At 38.8% G+C, this 21,550-nt stretch overlaps 3 protein-coding genes across 4 annotated transcripts; 2 read left to right on the forward strand and 1 right to left on the reverse strand.

Moving 5' to 3' along the window:
• The first annotated feature begins 1,014 nt into the window (after positions 1–1,014).
• LOC125221628 (putative receptor-like protein kinase At5g18500) lies at positions 1,015–5,502 on the forward strand. The gene is made up of 9 exons (XM_048123800.2): positions 1,015–1,279; positions 1,501–1,585; positions 2,345–3,034; positions 3,147–3,251; positions 3,511–3,633; positions 3,749–3,919; positions 4,007–4,136; positions 4,497–4,709; positions 5,018–5,502. The coding sequence occupies exons 3-9, from the start codon at positions 2,367–2,369 to the stop codon at positions 5,132–5,134; spliced, it is 1,527 nt and encodes a 508-aa protein (XP_047979757.1). The 5' UTR covers positions 1,015–1,279; positions 1,501–1,585; positions 2,345–2,366; the 3' UTR covers positions 5,135–5,502.
• Positions 5,503–5,519: 17 nt separating this feature from the next.
• LOC125200434 (uncharacterized) lies at positions 5,520–10,714 on the reverse strand. 2 transcript variants are annotated; one of them, XM_048098077.2, is made up of 9 exons: positions 10,547–10,714; positions 9,959–10,113; positions 8,698–8,893; positions 7,731–7,901; positions 7,538–7,654; positions 6,387–6,584; positions 6,236–6,295; positions 5,985–6,157; positions 5,520–5,805 (listed from the first exon to the last, which is right to left on the reverse strand). In XM_048098077.2, exons 2-8 carry the CDS (start codon positions 10,093–10,095, stop codon positions 6,005–6,007), a joined length of 1,032 nt encoding a protein of 343 aa, XP_047954034.1. In that variant the 5' UTR covers positions 10,096–10,113; positions 10,547–10,714; the 3' UTR covers positions 5,520–5,805; positions 5,985–6,004. The 2 variants fall into 2 exon arrangements, with proteins under 2 accessions (XP_047954034.1, XP_047954032.1); XM_048098075.2 differs by having other exon boundaries at positions 6,059–6,157; positions 10,547–10,713.
• A 7,169-nt stretch (positions 10,715–17,883) lies between these two features.
• On the forward strand, positions 17,884–19,718 carry LOC125223038 (uncharacterized). The gene is made up of 2 exons (XM_048125994.2): positions 17,884–18,098; positions 18,176–19,718. The coding sequence occupies exons 1-2, from the start codon at positions 17,924–17,926 to the stop codon at positions 19,507–19,509; spliced, it is 1,509 nt and encodes a 502-aa protein (XP_047981951.2). The 5' UTR covers positions 17,884–17,923; the 3' UTR covers positions 19,510–19,718.
• Positions 19,719–21,550: the final 1,832 nt, after the last annotated feature.

Below are 21,550 nucleotides of genomic sequence, written 5' to 3' on the forward strand. Positions count from 1 at the left end.
ACAGTCGATGCTGCCGAGCATCCCCGGAAAGCCGTGGGTCCTCCAGTGCCAATCCAGTAGGAACTGGCAGTCAGCTGCGTCCGGCGAGCGAAGGTAGTGCTCCCCAAATATCTCTCGCACGCCCTGACAGAAATTCTTCAGGCACTCGTTGCCAGTCGTCTCGCCGCATTGCAGATACTCATCGAACATGTCGGCGGACCCTCCATATGCCAACTGCCGGATGGCAACAGTGCATTTCTGTAGGGGCGATAGTCCGGGCTTCCCTGCTGCGTCTCGCTGGAGCCGGAACTCGGGGTAACGCGCGGACAACGCATTAACAATGCGCAGGAAGAGGGAGCGGCGCATTCTGAACCGGCGACGAAATACATCTGCCGGATAACGTGGTTCCTCCGCGAAATAATCGGCGAACAGCCGATCGTGCGCACCAGTGTGGTTGCGAGGGATGTATCGGCGCCGCCGGCGGATTGGCCGTTGGGGGGGTGGCTGCTGCATTCGAGCGATCTCGCTTTGTATGCAGCGGGAGATATAGTTGTTGATTGGGTTGTTGGCGAAACCCGCTACATCCCATCCGGTGGGAGCGGGAGGTACCTCTTCTTCGGAAGAAGAATGTGATATTTCCTCGTCGGACTGAGCACGAGACGATGAATCAGAACTCATTTAATAAAGATGGAGAGAAAAAAGATTGAAAATTTGTGTGAATGAAGTTTGTGGGTGATGAATGGAGGAAGAGGATGAAATATTTATAGGGGTGGGATAAAATAGCCGTTCGGCCAAAAAAAAAAAAAAAAATTTTAAAAATCGCCGATTATCGCCGAGCGTCGCCCACAGTGGCCGGCGATCGCTCGGCGATAATCCGGCGATAAATCGCCACTCGGCGAAGCAACGGTAACATTATCGCCGAATTATCGCCGACTTCGCCACAATGGCCGGCGATAATTCGGCGATAATCGGCGATTTATCGCCGAGAATTCGCCACCTCCATTGGGAGTGCTCTAAGTGTTACTAACGCCTTTTCCTCATCACCTACCTCTGAAAACTCCACTAGTCCTTTTTTCTCTCTCATTTGTTTAATGTATTTATCAATATCAATAGTATATTTAATGTGTATATCCACCATGATCAATTGATCATATATTCATATTCCTCTCCTAAACCACCGCAGACAACAATTAGCTATTCATTACTACTACCATTTTTTATTCATTTCAGCAGCGTTTACCATTCTTCTATTCACCTATGCCGCTTCTGCAACCAAAACACTTTCTTTGTTGTTATCTGGGTAAGTGTGGAACACCCACCACTCACATTTTGTTTGTATTTCTCAATTCCCACATGTAAGATTCACCCAGATTTGCAATCTACTAATTTTCAAGGGTTTATGGATGAAAAAGATTTCATTTTTCTTTTATCACTTGAAGTTTCTTGAAATGGCATTGTGGGTGATTATAGAGCTATCTTGGGTAGAGATCCGTTGTTAAAGACTTGGTCTTTCTTTTGTAGTTTGAAAAAAAATTGTACTGTGGAAAAGGGGCTCTCAAGATCTGGGCTTTCAGAGGTTTCTTTCTTGTATCCAGTTGTTATAAAGGTAAGAGCTAAGTTTTTTCAGATATCACGAAATGTCTCTTTTTTGTATTACAATAAGCTTTGGATTCTTGGTTAAGATTCATGTAATAAAGTAGTTCCAGGTAAAAAGAGTTTTGCTTTTGTTAGACTGGCATAAAATTAGTGGTCTTCTTCAAAATTGTGTTTTGTCGATCTACTTTTCTTTTCTTGTAATAATTGGTTGATCATATTGCGAATTCTATACTTCTGTTTTTGCTTTTACCTCACATGTAATGCTGTAATCTTTAGAGACATGTTAAACTAAATTTGTTTTTTTTTTGATTTTGTGAATCTGCATCAGGTTTTAGTGTTGCTTTCTTGTAGCTTTAGTCATGTTCATTATTGTGCATTACTAATTTTCCCCCTAGAAGCAACTGTCCAAGAACCTTTACAAGTGACAGTAGAAGTTGAGAAAAAGGTTATGGGTGCCTGAAATGAGGAGCTCAATTATTGATTTAAGAGCTCACTTTTTCGTTTGCTGCCTTTTCGTGCCCTTCATTCCTTGCTTATATGAGATTTAGTAATTGTCTAGATAATCAAAATTACTTCCATAATGTGTCTTGTGTCGTCGAGTGGCAGTAAGTGTCATTGCTATAAATGAGTTTTAGCTTCAATTAGGCTGTGAAAAAGGTTGAAGGGAAGATTGTGATGTAAATGTAAAACTGTGGTGAAGTATAAATGTCTATGCAAAATAGTGCTCAAAACGTTATTGTTGATTACCTATTTTGCCTTCTCCTTGTAGTGGTTTTTTAACATTGTCAAGGATGGCTTCTGACCTTAATGCTGAGCTCTCAAAGAACGTTGGGGGTTTGGGCATCAAGGTTTGGGAATTTATCGGAATAATTGTAGGGCTATTGATCGTGATTATCCTCTTTGTGTTGACATACTATCTTACCTCGCAAAAGAAATTAAGAAGGGCTCAGGAAAGGCTTCCTCTTAGCCAGATACCTACTGTTTCAAAAGAAATTAAAGAAGTACGGGTAGAGCAGGTGTCGACCGAGGAATTTGCTCCACGCGATGGAATTCTTCTCACTATTCAAGATAAATCAAGTGACAAAGAATCAGACAGGGTCTTGGTTCATCTTGGGATGCCAAAGGCAAAAAATGCAGATAACAGCAGCCAATCAGGCTCGTTCCGTCATATTGATAAAGATATTTGCGGATCACAATCAGGCGAGGAAGGGAGTTCGGGGACTTTTGCGTCATACAAACCATCATCGTCGCATCCAATAACTGCTCCTTCCCCTTTAAGTGGTCTGCCCGAGTTTTCGCATTTGGGTTGGGGTCATTGGTTCACTTTAAGAGACCTTGAGCTCGCCACAAATAGATTTTCAAAGGAGAATATTCTTGGAGAGGGTGGATATGGAGTTGTTTATCGAGGACAGCTTATTAACGGTACTCAGGTGGCTGTTAAAAAGCTCCTCAACAACCTGTAAGTTCTAAATCCCATTTCACATTCTAATACAATCTTGGAGTTAGTTGCAAAAGAACTTAGAACCTTTTGTCAGTTTTATGGTTTAATAAATTTGTTTTATTCCACTCAGAGGTCAAGCAGAAAAGGAATTTGGAGTGGAGGTTGAAGCTATTGGCCATGTGAGGCACAAAAATTTGGTTCGACTTTTGGGATACTGTATCGAAGGAACTCATAGGTACTGTTTGTCATCAATTTCTAAAGCTGCAATTTTCCCTTCGACATAATATAGTAATTTTGGTTTATAAAGGGCAATAGGACTTATTCAACTCGAACTTGTTTGTTGATGATGCATACACTTTTTAAATTTTTTGAAGTGTAGATGTAACTGTAGCGGTTGCTTCCAAACTAACGTGACAGATCCATTATGAGCTCTAAAGCATTTAGGACTGGCTTATGTATGATCATTCTAAACTGCTCTCACATTGTCATTTCAGGATGCTAGTCTATGAGTATGTTAACAATGCCAATTTAGAGCAGTGGCTTCATGGAGCTATGCGCCATCATGGATATCTTACATGGGAGGCCCGGATGAAGATCCTCCTCGGCACTGCTAAAGCGTAAGTTGGTTAATCCCTGCGTTTTCATCTCGCCCGTTATCCCTCCATCAAAATCTATGACTGTAATTTCCCTTTTTTACTGAAAAATAATGTCATCTTATTGTGCTTCTGGCAGTCTTGCCTACTTGCACGAGGCAATTGAACCAAAAGTTGTTCACCGGGACATAAAATCCAGCAACATTCTGATCGATGAAGAGTTCAATGCTAAGGTCTCTGATTTTGGCCTGGCCAAACTGCTTGGTGCAGGAAAAAGTCACATCACAACTCGAGTGATGGGTACGTTTGGGTAAGTTTCTGTATCCCAATGCTCACCAACTTTAGAAAGGTTGTCTTTACAGTATTTTAAATACATTGTTTTTCTACTGATTTTCAGGTATGTTGCCCCTGAATATGCAAATACTGGCCTTCTAAATGAGAAGAGTGATGTTTATAGTTTTGGGGTTTTACTACTGGAAGCAATTACTGGAAGAGATCCGGTCGATTATGGACGACCTGCTCCAGAGGTAAACAGAGCTGCACCCGAAAAATCAACCATATAGGAATGCATGTTTCGTAGATTTACTGCCAAATATCATATTGAGCATATGCAGCCAAAGTGTTATAGTAATTTTTATTTTCTAATTAGATATGCTTAAGCCTTCTTAGGAATTAGGAAGATAAAAATATTTGTTATTTGTCTTCTTTATAATTATTTGGGAACTGACAGAATCATGGGGTGCATTCCTCTATATGATCATTATAAGCTTAATCTCTCTGTTAGGCAAAAATCAGTCGGAACTTATTTTGAAACTGATAGAATCACACGGTGCACTTATAATTCTGAGTTAGCACTGTATTCGACTGAAATTCTTGAGTCATCACAGGTTAATCTAGTTGACTGGCTAAAAGTGATGGTTGGAAGTAGGCGATCAGAGGAAGTAGTAGATCCAAACATTGACACAAGACCATCTACTCGAGCCCTCAAAAGGGCACTTTTGACTGCTTTGAGATGTGTCGATCCAGATTCTGACAAGAGACCTCGGATGAGTCAAGTTGTCCGGATGCTTGAATCAGAAGAATATCCCATACCTAGAGAGGTTAGTGTCTAACTTATGCCAACTAAATATGGAGTATCTTGTGTTGCTAGTCGGGGAGGACGAAGTTGGAGTAAGGTGTATATTGCTTAGCTCATTTTATGAGACCAAGGCGGCCATGACAGATAGTTTCTCAGGAGTAGATATGTTGTTTTCTTCTTTCGTGATAACCTTTAGAGATTTTAAAAATTCTTAAGCTAATCACTGCTTAGACCATTGTCTCTACCTTATAATCATGATGCTTAGACCATTGTCTCTACCTTATAATCATGATACATGGTTGTGTTTTTTGTTGTGCTTGAATTCTCCAGGATCGAAGGCACAGAAGAACGCAAGCAAGTGGCGCTCATGTGGATTCACATCGTGATAATTATGATACTGATAAAAGTGACAGTCAAGAGCCAAAGTCAGAGAGCAAGCAATACTGATGATGAACTTCTTCTGAAGAGGAAATCCCGGGAAACATGAACTTCTACCTAGCAACTAATGATTTGCTCGGCAACCAGCTAGGAGCAAAAGGAAGTAGATTGGTTCAACTGCTGGGATTCTTGCTCTTCCTTCTCCTTTTTCCATTTTTTTTGTGCTTGTATATTTTTTCGTTTGTTTATGGTTGATTATTGCCTGATGTTCCTAGCATGATTCATTCTTATACAATATTTTATAGATAGATGGTTGCTTTTATTATTGGAGTGGAGAAACCTGATTCAAACAGGCCTTATATGTTTGATGTAGTGCCTCATTTGTACGTTTATGTATATCTTTTTGGGTAGTATGGAAATTTCAACATCTTAGATTATAGATGAGTCAACCTCATAAAAAGATAACCCCTCTCTCAAATTGCCAAATTTCAATTGACAAGCACACCCAGCAATGTAAAATACAAGCATCAGATTCAGGCTTTTGTACAATTTTAAAAAACTGATCAATCAATATAAAACCTCGTGCATGACAAATACTTCGCCTAGCAACAATGCTTGTTGCCATTAGGATGCATCGTCGTCATTCAAGATGGCTGCTGCAGCCTCTGTTTAACACGCTCGGACAGTTTCCCGTGCTGTTTCTCATATTCATCCTTCAATTCCTCCAATCGCTTGGACACCTAATTGGGGTGCAATTGTGTACATTAGTAGAGTTATATAGTAGTAATACTAGGCAACAGGCATATGGTGTACAAGTCGTGTCTGTTTCACCTATTTGATGTCTCAGTTGTTGGCCTCATATAAACCCTAGTATGCCAATCATAATATTGAAGGTTCACATAAATGCATACATACACACCTCAACATGTCTTTTTCACTCTAACCAACCAGCGGGCAATAGTCAAGTAGTGTTGGGGTGGGGTAAGGGCTAACCTCTATAGAGTAAGCCATTGGTAATAAAATATCTGGATTCATAGCATCTTCAGGAAAATTCCGTAGTGCATGGATAAGTTTTTCGAAAGGCAACTTCACCTGTTAAAATACATAAATCGTCATCAAAATCCAAAAGAAAGATATAAAATTTGTGAGGATTCAGAAGGATAACTCTACCAGATCATCATGGCAGAATTTTAGTAGTGCTAAACCAACTTTAAAGACAATCTTGACGCCCTAGGGTAAAAATGACAAATTACAATCAGCAAGTTTTAGGGATAGAGTATGATAGCTGATTTGCAATATATAAAAAAGAGTGATAACTAACCTCGAAAAGAAAGACATCCCAAATCCTAAGAGCCAAGTGGAATGGGAATGAGTAAGAAAAAACAGTTATGAACCATTGGCTAGCATACATGCTAGGGTTTATCATTTCTTGAGTAAAATGCTCTCCCAACTTCGGTAAGTGCTCTCTCACTAACTGATCTAGCTGGAAAAGATATTGCTGCACAAGCGGCAAACCAACCTGCACAGATGCATGAATTTCATCAATACATCAAAATTATTGTGACCATTTAAATAAAAAACAGATTAAAGAATGTAAATTCATATTCCCCCCCCCCCCCCCCAAAGAAAAGGTAAGGCAATATGTATTTCCTTCCCTCCATAATCTTCGACTTCCCATACAACTTTTAATTTGATCATACAAAATATAATGGTAATATATTTTTAGCTTTGATATTTCTGAGTTAACTACTTATGCATTACATAGCACAACACATTAATTCAAGAAATACTAATAGATATTGCCATCAAAGGCATGCATTGCATGAGTTTCAGAAACTTATCAACTAAAATACAGGAAAATGCAAATGTAACTGAAAATGAAGCCCCAATCAATACAATGCAAGCATGAAAGAGAGATATTTGAGGTGGGATCAAATAGGTTCAACAGGAGTGACAAAAACTGGCTACGCCTTTAAAATAAAAAAAATCTTAAGAAGTTTGATTTTAGTTAAGTGCCCTGCCAGAAATATCTTCCATTATATCATGCATGTGAGCCTGTGAGATTGAGAATGTGCAAATACAGTTCTTCAGATGAGTGTTTGGACTGATTTTCTCCATTAAATTTCATTTAGGATTTTGCTAGTTATTTATGTCACATCAAAATTATATGATACTCCCCCGTCCCATTTTTGGGCCATATCCATTTTTAATAATACATGGGGTGGGGCACCACATTCTCTTCTCTTCTAAATAACATTCTCTTCAAGAACTTACCACTATTATTTAATCTTCAATGGCATGAACACATAAAAGTTGTGAAAAATTGGAAATTGTTTATTCATTTTGCCTAATGATGTTCTTAAAGGTCTTTTGCCGACACACACCCAACAAAAGCCATTTTCATTCCCAGGTTATGACTTATGAAATAGGTTGCTGAAAATGAAATGACGAAAGTACTTAATTAAACTTTACCAAATACATTCCTTCCATTGGAGCATGCACGGCTCCTTTTAGAAGGGCTACCAGTAACCAAAATGCATCTTCTTCACTCATATAAAGAAGCAAGAGACCCGCGACAAATCCCATGCCCTGCATTAAACACAATTTGTATTCGGTGAGAAACAAAAACTGGTAGATATGTTGATAAGCTGAAAATACTACCAACCTGTACATATCCAACATCTCTGTCATATACAGAGTAAGCTTTTAAAACATTATAAAGAGATCTTTGACCTGGACCATGCCTCTGCTGGAAGAAAACATGTGAAGGAAATGTACGAGAAATATCTCGGATGATATCTAGTTCAGAAGCAGACGTCTCATATATGACTAGTTGCTGCAGAGAAAATAAACAAATCAGTATGGTTGGATAGTTAATATAAAGACCTGCTTAAATAACATTCATCAGTTCACAACAAAGAGGCATGAAGAAAATTGTAATCCATAAAGAAAATGACAATTCTAAAACTTTCACGTGAAGTAAATCAAACTCCAATGAGGTGTTCAAAACGCACAAACATTGAGAATTTAAGATTAAGAAGCACAAGATGTCGCCCAATGCTTCAGATCGATTGGGTGATCCAGCCACCATTTATATAAAGGAGCTACTATGTAACTATAGTCAACCAGATATCCTTCTCTACACAAGTTGACAGAGTACGAGTATATCATGCCATGAATTAAATGGATTGTTCATAAATAAAAGTATTTGCGGGATGGATAATTTATTATTCAGGAAGGGACAAAAATATCTCAGACAGTAATATATTATCAGATATACCTGCACGTTTCTAGCAAATTAGCAATTATGTGAAATCCTAAATTAATTTCTCATACACTAACTAATGGCACCGGTTCAAGGGAGCACTCATATAAATAAAACAGTCAACAAGATAACCCTGAATATTTACATCCACTTCTCCACTCCAATCACCCCGTGCCATTCCGACTGTTGATTTGGTCACACCCTATGATGGTAAACTCAGATGCAGATCACTGACAACACCTACTTGTGTTACATTCGACATCATACAACAAATTCAAGGATATCACATAACATCTTTAGGGTTTTTAACTTTATATTCTCTTAAAAATTCCATGTATAATTGGTATAAAAGGTCACAAAGTTTAACCTCATAAACACCTGGATTCATGAGCAAGAGGTCACGACTTCCAGATATCAGTTGCCAGACAAGTCCTCTTAGACAATCAGGAATTCCTTTCCTTATTCTCCTTTTGACAACATGGGGTTTCCTTCGAACATAATGCTTCCAATCACTTCCTCCAACCCCTATCATCTTTCTCCATTTCTTAATTCTGTTTTCCTCCCTGGAAATGAATGTTAATGTGATAGCATTATGATGTTTGAACAGCATCAACAAAAATGTATAACAAGCAAACGCATCAATATAGTTCTCAGCAAGGTGCTCTTTGAAATATAACAGACTCCTTTTGCAAATCACTGTCAAGTCCAGCCTTGATGGATCTGTTTGTTATCTCTTTGGCAAGTTAAAAATATTTATGAAGATTTCTGGTTCAAAAGTATATGGAGGATTTGTACCTTCAATTTTGGGTTTTTTCTTTCTTCCCAATTCAAAATAATACTTCACTTACTGCAGTAGTATGTTTCCCAATTATCAGTTAAGAACAAATTAACAATACTCACATTCATAGAGTTCAAACCATAAACCTCTATGCCACAGTTTAATCTGGACTGAGTTTTCTTTTTTTTTTAAGGGTAAATTCATCATTCTAACAAGAACTTTATTGTATGACATGTTTCAAAGCAAAATCAGACAAACTAAAATGATATGGAGTGCCTGGATCCTATTGAAAATGACATTGTTTTAGATTTGGTTTTAATTTTTTTACATAAAACGATGTTGCTTCAATGGAAAGGGACAATTTACGAATGTTAGTCAATGCACGATTCTCCATGTAGTATTTGGTATTCCACATCAATTTTTAGGACTTTGATTAAATGTCAGATTTGGAACAAGTCACAAAGGTGAGGTACTAAATTTATATTTTCAGAGGCCAGAATATTTTCGAAAATGTATTGGAGTTTTGGTTAGAAAATTGAATTTACCCCTTTTACAATGAACGGGTTTTGCTCAGATTTGACCTAAGGTTTATGTGTTGCCCAGAAATTATCTTCATCATAAGCTAACTCAACTCAGTCCTTCCTACATACTAGGTCCCAGAAATGTATGAGTGTCAAATCTAAGGGGTTGAAACTGATTCTGTTAAGATAGGTCCAGCAGATAACTGTGAACGGACAATCTAGATCATCAGAAAAAAACAGAATGCAGAATAAATAAAGTGACATTTGGGGTATGAAAGATTTAATCACCATAAAAGCTACAGCTACAGTTGATTCCACATTACACATACCTCTCATACTCTGCAGCTGATCTGCTCTTTGCTAATCCATCAGGTGAGTTAGTTTCCTGCTTTAGAAATCCAAATCTGTCAACTTTAGGCAGTGAGGCAGGTGGGGGCTCTTGTTCATCCACTCTTTTCTTTTCCATCCAAAAAATCCCCAAAATCTAGAACAAGAATATAGCTAGAATTTCAGCACTAGTGGAGCTTCATTTCAATATCAATTATCAAACACAACCCCAAATTCAGAAATAGCCGATCACCAAAATCGATACAGCATAAATCAGATTGAACAATATATTAAATGCACTAACATACCAAAATCGGTGCATATAAATGTATACCCAAGAAGATAAAAACCAGGCCAACAATCTCGTTGACAATTAAAATGGAAATATATTAAGAAATTTATGGTTATCAAACAGGTTTTGCATTGCACACCGCCTACGAATTAAAATTAAATAGCATAGCAACTACAACGAAATAGCTTCCCCAGATAACAGAATTATGAGGAAGTAGTAAAATCAAAGGATCAATATGCATATTAGATTTTGCTCACAGATTAATGCATAATTTTCCGCTCCTAATTATGTATATTACCGCCAAATATTTGTGGAAAATGCAGAGAGATCGATTGAGAGGGTTGCGATGGAGGTAGAAGAAGAGAATTCTAGTGATTGTCGCAGCGCTTGGTTGGGGGATGCCACGGTGCGCGTCGCCGGCAGATTGATGGCAGCGCTGGTCGTAGGAAACTCTTTCTTTAGTTTTTATCTGTAATTAAAATAAAAATAATTTTATTTATCCTATACTAATTTATTATTCAGATTCCAGATCAATTGCTAACTTATCATTTAATTGCTAACTACAACTAATTTAAGATCACATGATTTTAAAAAATATGTGGTCTACAATTTGCCACGTGTAATTTTCATTTTTATTAATTAAATCGAAAAAGATAAAAAAAAACGCCAAATTAGGGTTTTGGATGAAAATGTCAATATAGTGTTTCGAAAATATCAACACAATGCTTTGAGAATGTCAACACAAATTTAGGATTGACATTGTATATGCTTTATATTGACATATTATCTTAGCTGCATTGACATTAACCTGTGTACGAAAAATACGAAAATTCTAGATTTTTTTTTTCAAATTTTGACGTCGGAACATATGCATGTAGTATATCGTTGGAATCCTTATAAAATTATCTTTAATTTGATATATGTTATATGAATTTAAAGTTTTGGAATTTCTTTTAAAAGTTAGTTATAACTAACTTGACATTAATACCCCTATTGATTTTTATTGGAATTAATCCTATAGCCTTATTGACGTTTTTTGTTGATCGTATTGACATTTTGTGGTAGATGATCTAGGCCTTTAATTTGAATATCTAATGGCTATTATTGAGTTGTAATTAGCAATTAAGCATTGAGTTAGCAATATAACACTCCCCTCAGATCCATAGTATCTTATAATTTTGTTTATATCTATCTCAATTAATATAGGATATGCTTATTAAGAAGTGTATTCAGGTCAGAAAGTTCTGACGGTCAAAACGACAAACAATGTACAGTTTATGCACAAGTAATGTACCAGCCCATAGACCGTCAGAACGTTCTGACCGTAACGCACCCGTGCTTATTAAAATGTATAATCCTTTCATTCGGGATTAATTGACTACATTTGACCCGGGCTCGGATGTTAAGAAAAGTAATAAATGTGTGTGAAAAAAGTTAAAAGGAATGTGTTCCGTAGGAATGCGATCAAATGAAAATTCTAAATATTGTACAAACTCAAAACTATGATCTGGACCATTAAAAAATGTCAACAGATCACAAATAAGCATCAACAAGAAAATGTCAACTGAATTTTAACGGTAGTCAATGATTGATGCTGTGTTGACACTAAAATATTGAAATTTTACACTGTGTTGATATTGTATTGAAACTGTGTTGAAGCTATGTTGGGGAGTTTTGAGTTTGTACAATATATAAGTTTGCATTTTATCACTACCCGTGTTTTATATACTCCATCCGTCCATCAAAATTAGACTAATGAGTTGACAACACGAGTTTTAATGAGAAATTGGTATGTAAGAGTGGCGACGAGTTTTTTCATGACTTTCAGACAAGTCATGAAAAAAATTAGATAGAATAGTGTTAAAAATATGAAATAAATTTTCCATATTTCAATGTAACTATCTTTTGTTGATCTCCCAAAACAGAAAAATGAGATTAGTTTTTCATAGATTGAGTGAATATAGTTTGGACTGATGATATAAGATTATTTAAAGTTGAGGGAATATAGTTTTACTCTTAACAAATAAATGAAACAACTAGCAACGAACGGACGAAAATGACAATTAAAATTACTAATGGTAGACTAAGGTAGTAAAATATCATTATGACAAAGAACATAAAAGATAAAAAAAAATTGATATTTATTAAGTTAAGTGAAGAGATAATAAAATAAGAGAGATAATAAAATAATTAAGAGTAGATATATAATTTATTGGCAAAATAAAAATCAATCATTTACAGCGTGTTAAATAATGTACTATTACTTTTTTTTTTCATTCTTGTTATTATTAATTTTGTTTAAAGCATCTACAATAGGAAGGACTTCCCCACGGACTAGTACTAGGACTTTCCAAAAATACCTTCTTTCACGCTACTAGGACTTCCCTCCCCACTGCCACATCACTAGGACTTCCCACTGCATAATAGTGGACTAGCACTAGGACAAGTACTAGGACATCCCGACAACACAAATTCACATTTTATATGCAGAATTAAATACGGAATTAAAATTTCGACACGAATTCGGGGAAAATGCGAACATTTTATATAAATAAAAAAACATACATAATTTTAAAAAGTACATAGTTAAATTAAAAAAAAAATTACATAGTTCACAAAGAAAAAAAAAACATCCCAGGGCTTCGACACACGCGGCCCCCTCTCACTCCTCGTCGTCCCCTAGGCTAGTCGCAGTGGCATCGGAGTCCCTAGATGCTCCCGCACCGCCGATGGGTGGCATCCCAAAATCACGCCTCATTAAGTCGATGACTCCCTGCAGCATCTCCTTGTGTATGGGGTCATCTGTCACTCGCCACTCCTTTATGGTTTCTATCATGTTCATATGAAGCTGGATCATCGCTATACGGGACATCTCGGGGGATGGTTGGGCTGCTGTAGGGGCTGCCGACTGGACCTCCTGGGACCCGCTGCTAGCGCGTCCCCTAGATATCAGCATTGTCGTCTTTTGCCCAACCGGAAACGAGCGAGGGGTCGGGATATCTTCGGCATCGTCGGGGAGGTCAGCGAAACCGGCACTGCTGCTGTAGTCACCGGACAGGTTGATCTTCTGCCGCTTTGGCCAGCCAGTGGCAACACCCGCCCGAAACTTTTCCGACTCCATCAACACCACATACGAGTCCCAGTGTTTGAACTGGCCGTGTTTGCCGGGCTCGGGGAACTGCTGCAGCGCCATCCTCTTCGCATCCTCCATGGTTTGGCTGCTGGTAAGCATACGAGTGTTGTTCTCGTACAGGCCGACGAATCGGGAAACAACGGTCCTTAATCGGTCCCATGTCTTTCGGCACTCCTCAGGCGTGTGAAACCTTCCATCCGCCGGTTTAAATTTAATGTATGCCGCGACGATGCGTTTCCACATGTTGTCGATTTTCTGATTGCTCGAGCGAATGGGATCATCGCAAACGTTGATCCAAGCCTTCGACAAGGCCACACACTCGTTCTCACTCCAGACGGTTCGTCGTACCTCATCCTCCTCATCGCCCTCCGCCACCGCCCGCGAAGACTCATCCGCCACCCCCTTGCCCTTGCCGCGACCCCTGCCCCTACCCTTCTTCTTTGCACCACCCCCCGTCCTACTGGCGGTGGACTCTGAGTCTCCGACACCTCACTCAGTGGCGGATCCAGAACCCAAGTATGAAAGGGGCGGAATTAAATATTAAAAAATTAATATAATTTTTAAAAATAAATTAAATAATATATTAATTAAAAATATAAAAGTGAAAAAGTAATACTACATTAAATAGCAAATATTTAAACTCCATAAATATTTCAAATGTTTATTTTGATATACAAGTAGTAAGATGCAATAAAAATTACATAACATAAGTACTACTACTTTACGGGAATGGATCCCCTGCTGTGCTCCCACCACAGCAGGGTGTGCTGTGCACTCACAGCTCATTATTATATTTATAAAATCAAATATTAAAATACTAAGTATATTACATTTTAATATTGTGTTGTGAGTGCACAGCACACCCTGCTGTGGTGGGAGCACAGCAGGGGATCCATTCCCCTATTTTACACTAATAAGTAGTAAAATGTAGTATCAAATACTATTTTTTTAAAAAATAATTAACTAAAAAATGAATAGTAGAACAAAATAATATGTATAAACTAATAAAAATATAGATTTATAAAGTATTTCAATGATTTGATTTGGTAACAAGAAGTCGTAAGAATTGATAAAATAAAGAAAGAAAAGTTAAAATAAAGAAAGAAAAGTTAAAAGAAGGAAAAAAAGCTTTTAATGAGTGATCCATGGACCTCTTGGTTAAAAGTCCAATAACTGCTACTAATTTTAATACGACATTTATTGAAAACTCATAATTTTTTATGCACGGAGAGGGCAATTTTGCTATTTCTGGCTCGATTATAAGGGAAGGGATTTTTAGGCTCACCGGATGGCCGGGAAGGGGCGGTCACCCCCTCTTGCCCCCCGATCCGCCCCCAACTCCTCCAGCGAGAAAGTCTCAGTAGCAATGAACTGAGACTCCATTAGAGTACAGGTTGTTAGAGTTTGTATACTAGAAATCACGTTTCGAGTGATTGAATACTGTAAAACTCTTATTTTATTTTCCAATGAATAAAATATTTTTGTCATAATGTTGTTATGTTTTACATTTAATGGATGTTAATGCATGTTTAAATGTATAAATTAACTTAACAAAGTCTAAGTCTTTGTTTTAGTAGACCGGTTGTGGGCATCGTCCACTATAAGGTAACACGGTCAGTTCTAAACAAAGAAAAAGATGAATTTCACAGCCTAGATGGAATTTGACTATCCATCGAGAAAGGTTGCAATGTCAGTCCGCATATTTCTAAGCCTTACTGAAATAAGATGACATTGGTGTGGTATAGCACTGAACGGATCTAACAGCAAGACTTGTCCTTGGGCTATTTACTGAAAGACGAGGTCTTGATAATATTTGTTTCTTAATCAATGTAGGTTAGCATTGAGCATACGGTATTGATTATGCATTACTTTGACTTATCAAATGGTGCGGGTTTTTCGTAACCCAATTATCCTGATATATTGGGTAGTGGTGATCAATATCTAGCGGTGCTAGGATTGCTATTATATTGAATCGTGCGCGAGGTGAGTCTCGTTTGATAATGTCCTCAAGAGGAGCGCGAAACAAGGTTTTATTATTCGGAACCTAGCTAGTTGGAGTTTGATTACTCTATGAATAATAAATAAGTGTTTCATGCTAAGTTCACTCTTGGAATTAATAAGAAGTTAATTAATTAAGTCCATAGCAGACATTAATTAATTAATGGACATTTTTATATTAAGCGCGGGAAATGAAAGTTAAACGGAAACCCGGATTACTTATAATTTCGGATTTGGATGGGGAGAGTTCAATATTACTTCTGTAGTGGCTGCTTGTAATATTCCAATTATAACTTATATTAAATTGTGGGTTCAATTTAATTAGTAAAAAGTAAATTGGATGAGCCCATATCCAAAACCTTCCATAGATCCATGTTTGGGCCCAAAAGGAACTTAATATAAATAGGAGAATAAAGGAGACAGAAATAACAACAATTTTTTCCAGCCTTGCAATTTTCGAAAATTCCCTTCCCCAGCTGAGGAGATTTTCGAATTCCTCTCCTTTTCACAAAAGGATTTCTTCTGTCTTCTTTATTTAAGTCCTAGTATTCTGGTGAGATCAGCCCACACTGATATCGGAGTACAGTTCGGGAACCAGAGAGAAGATTTGTGGTCTAGAATTCAAAGTATCACGTGGAGAAGCTGCTATCCATCTTCAATTCTTTGGAGAATTAATTAGGTACTTTTCTGCTCCGTAGAAAAGCATGTTTTAGGTTTCAATATTCTAAAGCATGATTAATTCAAGTTATGAGCATGATACATGTAAGAATTACGCGAATAGATTTTGTCTAAATAATCTTCTAAATAGATTTGATTATTATGTGATTTATTGGTGTGATTAATGATTGCTAAATTATGTTAATTCATGCAAATTAATTGAGCCACCAGCGCTTCCGCTGCCAGTTCCTTCACAGGTCTGCGAACTCCCTGTACAAAAATCAATAGTGGGGCGATAGACATTGTCCCCGGGCTGCCGTGCATAATCCCGCTCATCTGGGACATCATCCCCGGCATTTGTGGCAAGGTCCTCGTTGTGCCGGAACTCATATCCGCCATCTGGGGCATCATCCCACTCATCTGGGACATACCGGTACTCATACCCGCCATTTGCGGTATCATCCCTACCATCTGGGGCCAGGAGTACATGTTGTAGTACCGGGGCACCATCCCCGGCATTTGGGGTATCATCCCGCCCATTCCACTCCCAACATGGATCGTGGGAGCCTGCGAATCGGGAACTGGTGGAGAGTCGCTGTCGTGGTGCTCCATTTATCTTGAATATAGAAATGAGAGTAGAAAGAGAGAAACGCGTTAATACAAGTGGTGCAACCGAAACGAGCAGTATATAAAGAGTTTTTTAAAAAAATTAAAAACGCTCGTCCGTCGGGAGCCCACAATAGCGGACGACCGGATGGACGAGCGAACGGACAAGCGCGTTATCTGACGGACGAGGGGTCGTCCGTCGCGCTCGTCCACTATTGTGGATGCTCTTAAATTGTCTGAAATCATCCTTAGTACTCACTCCGTCCGCCATTAGGAGTCTAATTCATGGGCGACACGGGTTTTAAGAAATGTTAAGATGTGGGTGGAAAAAAGTTAGTGGAATAGAGGTCCCACTTGTATATATTAGTTTTAAATTAAATGTGAGTGGAATGAGTTAGTGGAAGGGGATACCCTATTACCATTTATGGTAAAAGTGAACTGAGACTCCTATTTGCGGATGGACTAAAATGAGAAAACGGGACTCCTATTCATGGACAGAGAGAGTAGTTAGTAATTAATAATAATCAATTGTCATAGATTAAAAAATTAGTAGGGGCTGAATAGAGAATTATTTGAATAAAAATTGCTGCAATTTAAGAAAATGATAAAAATGAAAAATAGAAAATATAAGAAAAAAGTCAAAATCTAGATTTTCATGAATACTCTCATTTATGAAATATACAAATATATTATTGGTATGATTTTTGGTATAAGGAGTATTATTTATATGTATTGGATTATTATTTTACTAGTATGGAATTATTTAAAATGTCACTCGGGCTGGTTAGAATCGTAAGCAGCCGAATAAGCAGGTCTAACTTTTTCATTTCGGAAAGTTCCCTCATAATTGAGTTATTTCACATATAGTACAACTTTTTTATCTTGCTTACTTTACTTTCTCTTTACTTTATTCATTTTTTGCTTTATTTTTCTCTACCTTTTACTTTTTATATATTTATTTAACGTCCTTCACACTCCTTTCTTAAACTCGGTGGCAAAAAGTTTAGCCTTAACTACAAGGAAACCGAGGGAGTAGTAACGCTCCTGCATTATTGCCGAGTCCGAGTCCTTTATTTCTCGTAGTAATTCGCAACGGTAACATAATGAATACTCTACATTAATGCATTCAAATCCTTGACTCCATACACGTACCCCCCACGCTACGAGTTTCAGCTTCCAGTCCCTTTCACCTTTATTATTTTCTGGCAGCTTCTTCTTCTTCTATTTTAATAAATTGATAGCCTGTCATCACATAGCTTGGGAAAGGGAAAAAAATCTGCCATGGCTGACGAGCAGAGAAACTGGCTTCTCTTTATGGTGTTATTTTCTTGTTTAGTATATTCCGCGTATTCTTACCAGTTCGTGGTGGGAGGTAAAGATGGATGGGTCGTGAATCCTTCAGAAAACTACAATCAGTGGTCTTCGAGGATGCGCTTTCAAGTTAATGACACTCTTCGTGAGTCTCTTTCTCTTTCTTTCCCACCAATTGTTTTTGCAACTCAACTGCTACTAATTGTTGGTTATTTATCGCAGTGTTCAAATACAAGAGCGGATCGGATTCGGTGTTGGTGGTGAACAAAGGAGACTACGACAGCTGCAATGTCGCGAATCCTCTGCTCAAACTCGACGACGGGAATTCAGTCTTCAAATTCGACCGCTCTGGTCCATTCTACTTCATCAGCGGCAACAAGGCTAATTGTGATCAGGGCCAGAAGCTAATCGTCGTCGTTTTAGCCATCAGGACTCCGCCCGCAGGGAAAGGTGGAGCTCCAGTGCCACCTGGCTCTCCGGGCCATCCCGGTGGAGGAGCTCCAGTGCCAGCTGGCTCTCCGTCATCGCCGGGCCATCCCGGTGGAGGAGCTCCAGTGCCACCTGGCTCTCCGTCATCGCCGGGCAAACATGGTGGAGGAGCTCCAGTGCCAGCTGGCTCTCCGTCATCGCCGGGCCATCCTGGTGGTGGAGTTCCAGTGCCACCTGGCTCTCCGTCATCGCCGGGCCAACATGGTGGAGGAGCTCCAGTGCCAGCTGGCTCTCCGTCATCGCCGGGCCATCCTGGTGGTGGAGTTCCAGTGCCACCTGGCTCTCCGTCATCGCCGGGCCAACATGGTGGAGGAGCTCCAGTGCCAGCTGGCTCTCCGTCATCGCCGGGCCATCCTGGTGGTGGAGTTCCAGTGCCACCTGGCTCTCCGTCATCGCCGGGCCAACATGGTGGAGGAGCTCTAGTGCCAGCCGGCTCTCCGTCATCGAAAGGCCATCCTGGTGGAGGAGCTCCGGTGCCACCTGGCTCTCCATCATCGCCAGGCCATCCTGGTGGAGGAGGTCCAGTGCCAGCTGGTTCTCCGTCAGGCAATCCTGGTGGCACTGGAACTCCGGTGCCAGCTGGCTCTCCACCATCGTCGGGCCATCCTGGTGGAGGAGCTCCAGTGCCAGCTGGTTCTCCGTCATCGACAGGCAATCCTGGTGGCACTGGAACTCCGGTGCCAGCTGGCTCTCCGTTGTCGCCGGGCCAGCCTGGTGGAGCTCCGGTGCCAGCTGGCTCTCCCGGATCTCCGTCAGGAGCGCCTTCTCCGGGGGGTTCCGGATCAGGGATTGGGCCGGCTCCGGCAAGTGATTTACCGGGATCACCTTCCTCGTCGACGACGCCAGGATCACCGGGTTCTTCTGTGCCGGGAGCGCCTGGCTCCACGACGCCGGGATCACCGGGTTCTTCTATGCCGGGAGCGCCTGGCTCCTCGACACCGGGAAGTGGGACGTCGGCGGACGCTAATTCACCTCCGGGGTCGTTATCGGCGCCACCGTGCAGTGGTTCGGTTTTGCTAATGACAGTGTTGAGTTTGGGTGTGGGCACATTGATATTTTCACCCTAAATATTTAGTTTTGTCATTGGATTATGATTATTATTGTTGCTCTTATTTGTTTGTGATTCCGTCGAGTATTTGTGTATGAGAGCATTTGTGTATATTGGGATGCTTGTTATTGTTCCTCTTATTTGTCTGTGATTCGTGCCAATTTATTTATGATAGAGTATTTGTACAGTGAACATTGTTTCTTTTATTTAACTTTTTTCTTTTCTTCTCTTCTTCTTCTTTGTTCATAAATATTTTAAATACTCTATCAGTTCGTCATTAAATGTTTCATTTTTTATTTTTCATCTGTTCACCAATAAATGTCTTATTTCACTTTTACTACATTTCACTAACATTTTACACATTCCATTAATTTTTCTATCCACTCTACTTTATAAATTCAAACAGTCTTTTAAAATTTGTGCTTCTTAAACCCTATGCTGGTTAGATATGAGGCATTTAATTATGGACAGAAGGACTAAAATTCTAATTTATTTAGGATCAATAATTTGTGAATAAGGTAAATATAAAATACTTCTAAATTTTAAACTCAACAATTTTATTTTATTATAAGTTGTACTATCATTGTAAATAATAAAAAAATTTATAAAATCTTTATGATAAATTTTCACATAATTTCAGCTTAATTAAAAATAAAAATACAGTCTATAACAAAACTATTTTCCTAAACGTGGCTATTTAATTTAAAATTTTAATATTTTATAAATTAATTCTCGATATAAAGTATCTAAAAAGTTTTTATTATAGAGTTTGTGAAAATTAGTTGGCATGGGATTGGTCCATTTCAATCATGAAATGTATCCTATAATTAAATGGTGAGATGATTCATTTTGATTTTTGGGTATGGAATAGTCTTATATATTTATGTTAGGTATTTCATCTTTTAAATTGTCTATAAATCAATATAGAGAATAATTATTAGAGCCGAAAGTGGATAACTCTAGTCTAATAACAAAAAAAATAGTAGGCTATATTTTTCGGGCACTAGAAAGTAGAAACATATCAATCAAAGTATATTATTTCCAAACAGAAGAAAAGATAATGAACTATGTAAGAGTTGATTAATTTTTATATATGGCACATGTAATGAATATAGGGTAAAGACCAAAAATAGAACAGAAGAAAAGATAATGAACTATGTAAGAGTTGATTAATTTTTATATATGGCACATGTAATGAATATAGGGTAAAGACCAAAAATAGTTCCTAAGGTATGACCGTTTTATCAATTTGGTCATAAACATTATCTTTTTGATTATTTGGTCTCTCACAAATGAACTCGGACCCGAATCGGTACTCACTTAACAGAACCGTCAAAAATAGACGGTCAATGTGATTTAATTAAGTTTTGACCAAAATTAAATTACTAATTGTAATTAAATTAACATTATCTTAGCCAACACCACTTCCAATTCCATGGCATCATCCGTGTCCTCAGCCTCAAGCAAAACCGCTTCACCGGTCCAATTCCGGACCTCTCCAACCTCACCGCCTTAAAACTCCTCTTCCTCTCCGAAAACCGCTTCTCCGGTGAGTTTCCGGCGTCGCTAATTTCACTCTCCAACTTCTACCGCCTCGATCTCTCCCGCAACAGATTCTCCGGCGAAATCCCCCTCTCCGTCAACCGCCTCACGCATCTGCTCACCCTCCGCCTCGAGGAGAACTCCTTCTCCGGCGCAATTCCCGGTTTACACTTGCCGAATTTGCAGGAATTCAACGTGTCGGGGAATAAGTTCCCGGAGCTATACCTAGCTCGTTTTCTAAATTCCCTGCGACGTCGTTTTGGGGGAATCCGGCATTGTGCGGGACGCTGCTGGAGAAATGTGGTGAAATTGCGTCGCCGGTGAGCCCTAAACGACGGTCTCCTCCTCTCCGACTGCAATTCACGAACTGCAGCCGTCGCCGGAACAGAGGAGAATGAAGAAAGGAGAACGAAGAACTGTTCTTCGTCATTCTAGTGTTTTTAACAATTTTATTTTTATTTTTCGGAAATAATTTAAAATATTAATTAAAATAGTTAATTTTGGTCAAAACTTAATTA

This window comes from Salvia hispanica, chromosome 1 (assembly GCF_029641045.1).
Source record: "Salvia hispanica isolate PSC_SH4W2 chromosome 1, Shi_PSC_v1, whole genome shotgun sequence".
NCBI lineage: Eukaryota > Viridiplantae > Streptophyta > Magnoliopsida > Lamiales > Lamiaceae > Salvia > Salvia hispanica.